This window comes from Empidonax traillii, unplaced genomic scaffold (genome assembly GCF_003031625.1).
Source record: "Empidonax traillii isolate 1590-97213 ecotype Southwest subspecies unplaced genomic scaffold, ASM303162v1 scaffold17:size2698205, whole genome shotgun sequence".
Taxonomy (NCBI): Eukaryota; Metazoa; Chordata; class Aves; order Passeriformes; family Tyrannidae; genus Empidonax; species Empidonax traillii.
This window is the reverse complement of record NW_020955210.1, coordinates 2,070,291-2,081,465: the sequence shown is the minus strand read 5'-3', so window position 1 is coordinate 2,081,465 and position 11,175 is coordinate 2,070,291. Positions and strand designations below refer to the sequence as shown.

General features: G+C 53.4%; 2 protein-coding genes across 3 annotated transcripts; both read left to right on the top strand.

The window, feature by feature from the left end:
- The first annotated feature begins 690 nt into the window (after nt 1-690).
- Nucleotides 691-3,683, top strand: HOXA2 (homeobox A2). 2 transcript variants are annotated; one of them, XM_027896393.1, is made up of 2 exons: nt 691-1,929; nt 2,623-3,683. In XM_027896393.1, the coding sequence occupies exons 1-2, from the start codon at nt 1,563-1,565 to the stop codon at nt 3,372-3,374; spliced, it is 1,119 nt and encodes a 372-aa protein (XP_027752194.1). In that variant the 5' UTR covers nt 691-1,562; the 3' UTR covers nt 3,375-3,683. The 2 variants fall into 2 exon arrangements, with proteins under 2 accessions (XP_027752194.1, XP_027752184.1); XM_027896383.1 differs by having other exon boundaries at nt 691-1,944.
- Nucleotides 3,684-8,077: 4,394 nt separating this feature from the next.
- HOXA1 (homeobox A1) lies at nt 8,078-9,478 on the top strand. The gene is made up of 2 exons (XM_027896407.1): nt 8,078-8,690; nt 9,123-9,478. The coding sequence occupies exons 1-2, from the start codon at nt 8,078-8,080 to the stop codon at nt 9,476-9,478; spliced, it is 969 nt and encodes a 322-aa protein (XP_027752208.1).
- Nucleotides 9,479-11,175: the final 1,697 nt, after the last annotated feature.

The window sequence follows — 11,175 nt, the reverse complement described above, 5'->3', positions numbered from 1 at the left end:
GTCCCGTCCAGGCTGCCCAGGGCGGCTGCGACCGTAGGATTCAGCGGGCTGGTGACTGTGGTCATCATTGTCATCGCTCTTCCTCTCGCTTCGGTCTGGTTGGAAAACTGTGCCCAAAGCATCCAAACTCGGGACTTGCCTCGACCTGGCAGGGGCGACTGGAGACGGCGGCGGCGAGAGCCAAGCGTCGGAGGCGAGTGCCGTGTCTCAAGTCATAACCTCGCAGCATTTTCGCCCTGCCTGGCCCTGTGAAAACAAACCCGCTACCAGCCCATGTATTTCCTGGTAATCGAAAATACTCACCAGACCCAGCCTACTACGGTTATTAAGCAAATTATGCCAGCAGAAGGGAGTATCATTTGCAAGCTAAGGCACGGGATACATTTTTTTTTTTTAAAAGGCAACAGCCAGACACGTTTGCAGCCTCGCCATTTGGCTCACCCAGAGAGGTTCTCCTAGGGTTATGTTTTACGGTCCAATCCCGGGAAGCCAACTGGAGAGGGAAGTCATGAAGCACTGGGGTTGCTGCCTATGTGACTCTTCCCCTAGAAGCAAGGTTGCTGAGGAAGATCCTGATAAACACTGGTTCAGCACCGATGACGAATTGTTCTCCGTACTGCGCCGCCGTTAGCCACCAAAAAAAGAAAAGAAAATAAAAAAGAAGGAAAAAAAGGGGGAGGGGGGAGAAAGAGGAAAAAAAAAAGAATCAAGAAAACAACACGAAAAAGAAAGGGAAAATATAGATAAAAAGGAGCCCATAGAGGCTGAGTAGGGAAGGAGAATGGGAAGGAGAAACTAATTTTGGAGGAAGTGCTATTCCTAGGAAAAAATCAGGACCCTCTGCTTCAGACTCCTGCCTGGGTGTAACTTCTTATGCGGGGGCCTGACGGTGTCAAAACTTTAAAGATTAATGGATTACTTTGTTAATGACTCAAGGCGTCAGATTGAGGTGCTTAAATGATTTGTGAGGTGCAAAGCGTTTTCCTGACAGTCCCAAACAATGAGAGAAGAGTGTGCGGGTGGATGCGAGGGAGGCTGCAGGACAAGCAGCCACACACACACACACACACACACACACATTTGCGCGCACACACACTCGCAGCCTCTCACACAAACATATCCACGCACACGCACCCTCCCCCCACCCCTGATCACTTCAGATTAGGACGCCAAGGGGATAGATACTCGACATATCATTTCCCTCTCTAAAAAAAGTGTAAATAAAGCCTTTCTGGCCCCCAATGAGGCGTTCCTTCCCGACTTTTTTGGATCAATCAAACAGACAGTGGCTTCTTTTGATTAAAGCCCAAATTGTCATTGGGCAGAGGCAATCATGTGACAGCCAATTCGGTCCAATTTCAACCTTGTCTCCATGAATTCAATAGTTTAATAGTAGCACGGTCCCCATACGGCTGTAATCAGTGAATTAGAAAAAAAACACCCCACCAGCGATCTTCTATGCTATATTTTTTTCTCTCTCTCCTTTTTCTTGGGCCTTCCCCCCCCCGAGCCCCCTGAATCCGAGGGAACTTTTTCTCCGCGGGGGCTGCCAGTTGAAGGCCATGAATTTCGCATTTGAGCGAGAGATCGGTTTTATCAATAGCCAGCCATCGCTTGCTGAGTGCCTGACATCTTTTCCCCCTGTCGGTGATACATTTCAAAGTTCATCAATCAAGAACTCGACGCTTTCACACTCGACACTGATTCCTCCTCCTTTCGAGCAGACCATCCCCAGCCTGAACCCCGGCAGCCACCCTCGCCACAGCGGCGGCGGTCGCCCCAAGGCGAGCCCCCGCGGCCGCAGCGGCAGCCCGGGCCCCGCCGGTGCCCCGCCGCCCCCGGAATACCCCTGGATGAAAGAGAAAAAGGCGTCCAAGCGATCCGCGCTGCCGCCCGCCTCGGCCTCCGCCTCAGCCGCTGGACCTGCCTGCCTCAGCCACAAAGGTCAGTCCAAAGACGTGCCGCCGGCCCCGCCGGGCCGCTTTTTCGGCTCCCCGCATCCCCCCGGCTTCGAGGGGGGACGAGGAAGAGGGCGGGCGGGTGGGAAGGACGGAGCTGGCGGTGATCGCTGGAAATCCAAACTTTCCCCGAACTTGCTTAATGCGGGATGATTTATTTGAGTTGGAGCTGACCTCTCTTGTCTCGCCGTCCTAGAGTTAGGATATTTGACAGTAATGAAGAGTGATAGATTGCTCCCGCTCAGCTAAGCAGCTGATGCATTAATTATAAATTGCGGTATGGCTAATATAAAGTTTGCTCTGGTGTGGGGAGGTTGGTGAGCTGGAGGCAGCGATTTGGCAGAGGTGGCCGAGGGGCACGCAGCACAGGGTGCTCAGCAGTGCAACACAATGGGTTTACTGCATCCAAAGGCGGCCATTTTGTTGCAGTTGCTATTTTATGCTATATGGACATATAGATATAGACACATACATGCAGAGAGAGCACTCCCTCCCACCCCCCCGGGGATGCGATGTGCTCGGGTGCTGAAATTCAATCCATGCATTTATCTGTTTTGTGTGTGCATCCGTGTGTTTTTGCTTTTGCTGTTCTGGCGGTGATGCTTTGGGGTGCGTGTGGTGGTGGTGTTTTTCTTTTTTTTTTTTCTTTTTCTTTTTTTAACAGACCCCCTTGAAATCCCCGATAGCGGTAGCGGTGGATCTAGGCGCCTGAGGACGGCTTACACCAACACCCAGCTTTTGGAGCTAGAGAAAGAATTTCATTTCAACAAGTATCTCTGTAGACCAAGGAGGGTTGAGATTGCAGCCTTGCTGGATCTGACTGAGAGACAAGTCAAAGTCTGGTTCCAGAACAGGAGGATGAAGCACAAGAGACAAACCCAGTGCAAGGAGAACCAAAACGGCGAGGGGAAATTTAAGAGCCTAGAGGACCCAGAAAAAGTGGTGGAAGAGGAGGAGGAGGAAGAGGAGAAATCTCTCTTCGAGCAAGCCCTTAGCAACGTCTCCGGCGCTCTCTTGGAGCGGGAAGGCTACGCTTTCCAGCAGAATGCCCTCTCCCAGCAGCAGGCGCAGAATGCGCACAATGGCGAATCCCAAACTTTCCCCGTTTCGCCTTTAACGAGCAATGAGAAAAATCTGAAACATTTTCAGCATCAGTCACCCACTGTTCAAAACTGCCTCTCAACAATGGCCCAGAACTGTGCAGCTGGCCTGAACAATGACAGTCCTGAGGCCCTAGATGTCCCTTCTTTACAGGACTTTAACGTTTTCTCCACAGATTCCTGCCTACAGCTTTCAGATGCAGTTTCCCCCAGTTTACCAGGATCTCTGGACAGTCCCGTAGATATTTCTGCTGACAGTTTCGACTTTTTTACAGACACACTCACCACAATTGACTTGCAGCATCTGAATTACTGACAAATTAAAGACGTCCTCTCCAAGGGTCCTGCTTTCTCCTCATTATTCTTTTTTTTTTCCCCTCCAGTGAATTAATTTTATTTTTTCCCCTCCCTTTCCCTCATCAGTATTTTCTGTTTGTTACTTCCCTCTGCTATGCCATTTTTGCCGTTTCTTATGAAGTTTTAGTTGTGTTCAATTTTAACCTAGCCACATTCTAGGTCCTTCTATGAAAGCAATATATGAGGTCTGTAAGAAAGTGATCATATAGGAATGTATCTTCACTTTCTTTTTATTTTTGTATTGCATTAGGATGCGTTGTCATAAGTATTTTTGGTAGAATAAATTCTTGTTTGCTACAAGGAGCTTTCTCTTTTTTCTCTCTCCTACTCCTCTCTTTCTCTCTTCTTTCAAGACTGATGACATGATGGGTATCTCTCCCCATCCCTTCCACTATTAATTTACTAATAATCAAAACCCAACGTTCTTACCTTTTGGCAAATTAGGACGTTTATTAGAGAGGAAAAGCACGTTCAAATTCTTTATTGCAAGGATTCTCACAAAGAAAAAAAAAACAAACCAAAAGAAATTAAAATCGTTCACAGGTTTGCTGGAGATTTGACCCTTTTAATGGATAAACGTAGCATCTTATCTCTGTGAGGATGCAGAGCGTGGAAAAGCGAGCTGTAACAAAAGCATGAACGAGCACTTTCTCTGTTACAGGCAGAACATAAGAGAGACTCGGTAGGATAAGCATCTCCTGCAAAAACTAGCCAGTCACATGAACGAATGGAAAGGTTCTTTAAAGAGAAAATAATCCTGTTTTTTCTAGAAAGTAGTGCTTAGCAGCCTGCAAGATTTTTCAGGAAGCATACCACAAAAAAATTCAGAGCTCACAGAGAATGCGCCTGGTTACTTCTCACATGCTGAGCAGTCCAAGAAATCAGCTCTAGGAGGAGAGGAAATGGAGAAGTTAGTGCCTATGGAATCAAAAGGGTGGCAGAAACATAGGGGGAAGAAGAAGCATTTAGGTAGGAACTAGCCCCTCCACTCCATCATTTGAGGGGAGGTGTGGGGGCAAAACCGAAGATATTTTTCTGTTTAAACCTTGTGAGCTGAAGAACCGATAATGGGGAAAGTCTATGACTTTAAAGTTACAATTTCCCCGGGCTCCCCGCTCTTCTGCTAGCGGAAGCAAAGACGGGCTTTCAGAAATCTCAGCCGAGTTGCCTGCCACCCGTCTAGCAGCATTGCCGGAGACCCCAAGGCGGAGGGTGAGCCCCGTCCTTCGGGCTAAAACCGAGCAACAGATGCCAGCGGGGCTCTGCCGCTCCGGGGATAGGGGATCCGGGGAGGGTGCGTTCGCGGCTGCTTGCGTGCATATGAGTGCCTGTGGTTACATTACACAGGCGAGCGGGGCTCGAGTTGGGGTTTGTGAACGGGGCTCTGGTGTCCGTCCATGCGAGGAGTGTTGTCTCCCAGCCCTGCAACACGCTGTGAAGCTGGGATGCGTGGATTATAGCTGTAAGGGCTGAACGCAATTCTTCCGAAAGTCATAAATCAAACTCTTTCTATGAATGAGAATGTCATCAAAGAGATCAATTGCAGGAACACATGCACAAATAAAAATCCTCTTACGTATTTGCCGGGGCTGGGGATCCCCGTCTAAAACTATTAAGTGAGAAGGCGTTTAGTCATAATTCACTTTTATTGCCCTTTTAAAACAACAGCTTGGCTGAGCTACGGGCGGGCGCCGTGAAACCTCGGTCCTGGTTCTTCTTCTCTCTGCTCCAGCCATGTCCCTGCGGAAAGCGATCAGCCTCACCGGCATTTTAACTCCTTTGCCACTGGGTTAAATTGGATCGCAACGTACATATAAGGGTTTCTTTTGTGCCCGGATTTCCGGATGCTGACAACGCTTTAACCAACCCAAATCAAACCAACAACAACAACAAAAGAAAATGTGCTACAAGGTTTAAACTTCTCACAAACTGCATTTAAATAAATGGGGGAATTCAGCGAGCAAGAGCCGCCTAAGGGTCCCCTGGTGAGCCCTGGGGCCACGGGGAGGGCACACTCCCACGGAAAAGCCTTAAGTGCCGGGATCGCCCCCTCGGCCCCCGTCCCCTGGCGGGAAACGCAGAGTGAAGTCGCGGAGGGAAGCAGAGGGGTCGGGCTGGTCCGCGGGCAGGGGGAAGAGGTAGTAGTTCCCTCTTGCCGTGCCGCGGAGGAGGGAGAGTGTGATGTGTGTTCCCTTTCTGTTCCCCCCTCCTTCTCATAATGTTGCCCCCACGCTTAGTAACAGCCAGCAAACCCCCGAAGCCCCACCAGAGAGACAAAGCAACAAGATACAATGGCACGAAAAAGGGACAGAAAAAAGGATTTCAGGATGCTGGAGACTAAGGAAATTGTTGTGATTCATCGAAATTCCTGGGTAAAACGGATCTCTTTAGAGTAAAATATTTTTGTCTTAGCTGACTGAAAAGGTGTCAGCCCTTTCATTAGTAAACAGTCCTAATCGCCTGCCTTTTTTCTCTGCCTTATGCTGTATTTAAAACAAGTGGTTTAAGAGAATTAAATAAATGTGTTTACATCTGTAACCATAGCCAAAACTGGTGCAGAATAATACCATAAACGCCTCTGGAGTGTTGCTGCTCCTGTCCTCCACCCTGGCCCCCTGCAGTTTAAGAAACTGAACCTTTCCAGAGGGCCCTTAGTATCCCTGCCTCTGTAGTAAATCAGAACAAATAGGCACACTGAGGGCACCGAATTGTATGCGTGGTGGAGAGAGCAGCCCTTCGGTTTTGGCTGACAGTAGAGAGGCCATGGAGATGGCATGGGATGAGGGCTGACCTAATAGCAGTAGGAGCGCTTTGCAACTAGGAGAGAATGTTGTAGTTCATATGAGAGGGAGGAGCTTGAGGGTATGTGGGGGGATGTGTGTTCGTGAGCAAGGAGAAGTGGCAGGGTGGAAGGGGCTTTTGGATTTCAAAACAAGCAAGAACTGAGCTTGAGAACAGAGGGACGTAAGAATCGGCACCTGCAGAAACAGAGGGGGCAGCCCGTCCTGGGGCTGGTCGCATCCATCCGTCTTTTTCCAAGGTTAACGTTTTGTATGATGTCTTTTGAAGACTTTTGCTGCCGTCCTTTCTGCCTGCAGATGGCTGGGTGCACCGGGACGGACGAATGCCCGGCCTTTGCCTCCCCTTCAATTTTTCCGCTTACGTAAACCGAATATGAAGTCGCAACCCACATCCTACCGCCCCCCGCCCCCTTCTCTGGCCACGGACCCATTTTTTTTACCCACCTCCCCATGGAGTTCGGAAGGGGTGGGTTTGAGTCGGTGCTCAACGCGGTTCCCAAGGGTCCTGGGGCCGCCTCTCCCACTGGCCATCTGCCACCTCTCACCACTGCCGACCCGGGTGGAGGAGCGGAGGAACAAAGGGGCCAGGGCGGCGGGCCCTACGCCTCCCGCCACTCCTCTGCCCCTGCCCCGGGCCACCTCCTCGGGCTTCGACCCGCGACACCCTGGACAGCCGTCCCCACGCTTGGTCCCAGGGCGGGCGGGAGGGAGGCAGAGGCGCCGCGGGAACCCAGCAGATGGGCTGCGGAGCTGGCGGGCCCCCTCCCATTCATTCGTCCCCCTGCCCCCGGCTCCTCCTTCCCTACCCTAGCCTCGGGCTGGCGTGAGTGAGCCCGGTGGACGTGCGGGGGGAGCAGGGTTGAGGGACAGGGGATGGCCGGTGAGTTTGGGAGAGCACAATGGCCGTCAGTCCCAAAAGAGGCTCATTTCCATACTAATGTCCACGGCCGCCTCGTGATGCAGCTGGACAAGCCCCTTTAACTCTTGGCGTGGCGTCGCCCTGGGACTGCGGCGGTGCAGGACCAGCGAGATGCCTCGGCATCGGCACTATTCCCATCCCCATTACATCTCCACCCATATCCAATCCACATCCATATCCTCGGCCCCAGCCTTATTCTCCACCTTATCCTTACCTTCATCCCTGTCTCTCTCTCTATTCTTGTCCCCATAGCAGTCCCCAACTGCATTCATGTCCCATTCTCAATCCTGGTCCAGGGGTTGATGCTTTCAACGCTGTCCCTGCCGCCCTCCGCCCCATCCTTCGCCCCGAATCGCTGATCCAGTCGCCTCTCTCCTCCAACCCCCGCTGCCCCGACCGGAGGTTGAGGGGCAACAGATGTGCCCCACGTAAGCCTGACAGCAAAGACAGCAGGGGTGATGCTGGGGCACCCTCGCAGCAGCACTCACCCTGAAGGGGACGGTCGGTGAGCTCCGCGGGCCGGGCGCAGCCTCCAGGTCTCTCCTGCCTTCCCCTCTCAGCTGGCGGGCGAGACCCTGGGGGCTGCCACGGCCGGGTGTGTGCGTGTGCGTGTGCGTGTGCGTGTGTGTGTGTGTGTGTGTGTGTGTGTACGGCCCGGCCCCCCACCCCCCTGGGGGGCTGCCGCCGCCGCCCTGCCCCGCGGTGCCGCGCCGTCGGAGCGCTCGGCGTTTAAATGCCCCCGACGCGGCGCTGTATCAGCGACAGGAGCCGGGGAAGCCCCGCGGGCGCCGCAGCCATTGGCTGCCGCCCCCCACGTGCCTGCCCGCTGCCGGCGCCTTCGTGTCATTTTCCTGCCGGCCCCATGGAGGAAGTGGGAAAGTTGGTGCGGCCCCGCCGGACGCTGAAGACCCGGTGGCGGCGTGACAGAGGGAAGCGGCGAGGATGAGCTCCTTCCTCGAGTACCCCGTTCTCGGCGGCGAGGCGGGAGGCTGCGCCGGGCGCGCCTACCACCCCGATCACGGAATTACAACTTTCCAGCCCTGCGCCGTCAGCGCCGGCAGCTGCAGCGGAGAGGACCGCTTCCTGGCGGGCCGCGGGGTGCCCATCAGCCCCCACCGCCACCACCACCACTCCCCGGCCCAGCCCGCCGCCTACCAGCACCACAGCGGCCTGGGGGTGTCCTACGCGCACCCCGGCTGCGGCCCGACCTACAGCGCTCAGGGCTTCGGACCGGCGTACGGCCCCTACCCCCTGGGGCAGGACGCAGAGCTGGGCGGCGGCTTCCCTCCTTGTGCCCCCGCCGTGTACTCCGGGAGCATCTCCTCCTCCGCCGCTGCGCAGCACCCGCATCAGGGCTACACGGGGGGCCCCGCTCAGTACGTGCCTTCCCCTTACGGGCAGGAGCAGCAGAGTCTGCCCCTGGGCACCTACAACCATGCCCTGTCTCCCCTCCACGCTGGCCACCGGGAAAACGCCCGCTCCCCCTCCGCCGAGACCTCGTCGCCGGCGCAAACCTTCGACTGGATGAAAGTGAAAAGAAACCCACCCAAAACAGGTCAGTGGCCGGCGGGAGGGCTGGGACGGGGGCCACTCCTGTCTCTCTCTACCGCAGGTGCGGAGAAAGCGGTGCGGTGCCCCGCCGGGCGCTGGACAGGTAGGGTGGCCCACACCTCTGGGAGCAGTCGCGGCTGTCTGCCCGCGGCGCTGAAAGGCAGTGCCGCTTATGCCTCACTTATTCCTGACTCTCCCTTCTCCTCCTCTCCCACGGTCATATTGCTCGTAATTCATAAACCACTTATCAAGTTTCCTCTGACACTAGGGGCTGACTCCGGTTTAGCACCTCGCACTCCATCACTCACCCTGCCGGGGTTTCCCTCTTATCCAAAGAAGTTCTTGCTCCCTATCGCTTAGTCGGTGTGGACATATTGATTACGTCGCCTATAAATCATTTGCGCTCACTTACTTACCGCTGCATATCCCCTCGCAGGCAAGGCTGGCGAGTACGGCTTCGTGGGGCAACCCAACACCGTCAGAACTAACTTCACCACCAAGCAGCTCACCGAGCTGGAGAAGGAGTTTCATTTCAACAAATACCTGACCAGGGCCAGGCGGGTGGAGATCGCCGCCTCCCTCCAGCTCAACGAGACGCAGGTGAAGATCTGGTTCCAGAACCGGCGAATGAAGCAGAAGAAACGGGAGAAAGAGGGGCTGCTGCCCATCTCTCCGGCCACCCCCACGGGCTGCGAGGAAAAGGCGGAGGAGTCATCGGAGAAGTCCTGCTCCTCGCCCTGCAGCGCCTCGCCCGCCTCCTCCGCCTCGGACACGCTCGCTGCCTCCAACTGAGACCGGCCGCACCCCGACGGCCGCCCGGCTTGCCGCCCCCGCCAGCGCGGCACGCGTCCCTTCACGGCCGGTCTGTCGGTCCCTCGGTCGGTCGGTCGGTCTCCCGAGAGGTCCCGGCACGCTGCCGCTCCCACTCCCCCTATCTCCTCCGGCTGCGCCGCCGCCCGCCCCCGAGGGTGCCAGCTCCACCGGGTTCTGGCGACTTGGTGCCAGGGGATTTTTTTCCCGACTCCCTCTCGCTTTTCTGCCGGAGGAGCTGTGTTGGCACAGGTGTAAGGGTCTCCCTCCTCCACTGCAAGGACGTTTCTCCGAGTTTCCCTGAGTGAACGACAGGTTGTTTAGGGTACATAACCTCACAAAGAGATGCACTATTGCAAGTGTTTACACGACTTATAGGACTTTCATCCCCTTAATTTAATGTATTCTTCGTTCGTGTCTATGAGTTTGTTGCTTGTAAATACTTTGTCCAAGAGATTTATCTTTTTACAGATTTTTCTAGAAATGATGTTTCGATTATCAGGTTAAGCAGGGTGAGTGCATTCGCCAAACTGGACCCACTTTTATATTAGTAAAGCCGACGACCGTATCAAGTAAATGTCTTAAGCTCAAGCAGATACCTCAAAAAAAAAGTAGCGCTATTTCTTTAAATGTGACAAACAAGGCTTCAATTGCACTAGGTTTTGTAAACCTTACCCAGTGTGCTTGCTTCCTCTCCTTTTCCCCCTGCCCCGAAAGCTGTGTTGGATTATGCTCAACCAAAGGGTTCAACCATCCAAAATACCTCACCTCTTCCTATTTTCATATTAACCTTCCTTTAGACTCGATGTCTTTTCAACCTACTCGTGAATGTGATGAATGGCCAAATGAATGTATATTTTCTGTGGTTGGTGTCCAGACTATTGCATGATGCACCGTGCTTTGCTGTACTGCTGGTACACTGAGTTCTATCAGTTGTCGTGTGTGAGCAAAATGTCCTCCTGATTTTTCTGTACAATCATGAGAAGCTCTGGGATTCCACAAATGATGGAAACCAGGGCAGGATTTACGGGTCCTTATAATGTCTGTAATAAATATATTCCACTTTCAGGTAGCCCCTGTCTGCCTACCTCTGTGTGACGTCAGTGCTGAGTCACAGTCTGGGCTCAACAGTTTTGTTTCCTTTATTTTCTTCTACTGGAGCCTTTCCAAGGGGAAAAGGCAAGAATCTCACAATCTTACTCCTTACGTGTTGTTTTGTCAGGGTCAGAGCTCTGGTTGCCCAGTCTGACTTCTTACACAAAGCTTCTTCCTTTCCTATGCTCAAATTTTATTTTTAGAGAATATAAGGCCTTTCTCTCCCTTCTCCATAACTGGGAGGAATTTATGATCCCAATCTATTTCTGAAGTACAAACACAAGAACTTCCTGGGTCAAGTGCTAACCTTTTCACCTCGGGGTGGATGCTGACACTTAGATAAACAGAGCACCCTTCAAAAGCAGAAACTGTCTTCAACCAGTCTTTCCTCACACTGCAGGCCCCTCTCCAAGGACTGCACATTTAATTAGCCTGGGCACTGAGCTGGTCTGGCTTCTCTCTCCCACTCAGGCTGCCATCCCAGCGGCTGATGGGATGCTGAGATGGGATATGGCTGTAAGTGCTTGGCATAATATTTTTGTCGTGAACCTCAGCCTGTTGCCCCTTCATCCTCGACCCCCAAC

Bases quoted from the DNA above. Each gene is read 5' to 3' on its own strand.
- HOXA1 (XM_027896407.1), top strand. From the start codon at position 8,078: ATGAGCTCCTTCCTCGAGTACCCCGTTCTCGGCGGCGAGGCGGGAGGC. The intron at 8,691-9,122 runs GTCAGTGGCCGG...ATCCCCTCGCAG, and splicing joins AAGAAACCCACCCAAAACAG to GCAAGGCTGGCGAGTACGGC.
- HOXA2 (XM_027896383.1), top strand. From the start codon at position 1,563: ATGAATTTCGCATTTGAGCGAGAGATCGGTTTTATCAATAGCCAGCCA. The intron at 1,945-2,622 runs GTCAGTCCAAAG...TTTTTTTAACAG, and splicing joins TGCCTGCCTCAGCCACAAAG to ACCCCCTTGAAATCCCCGAT.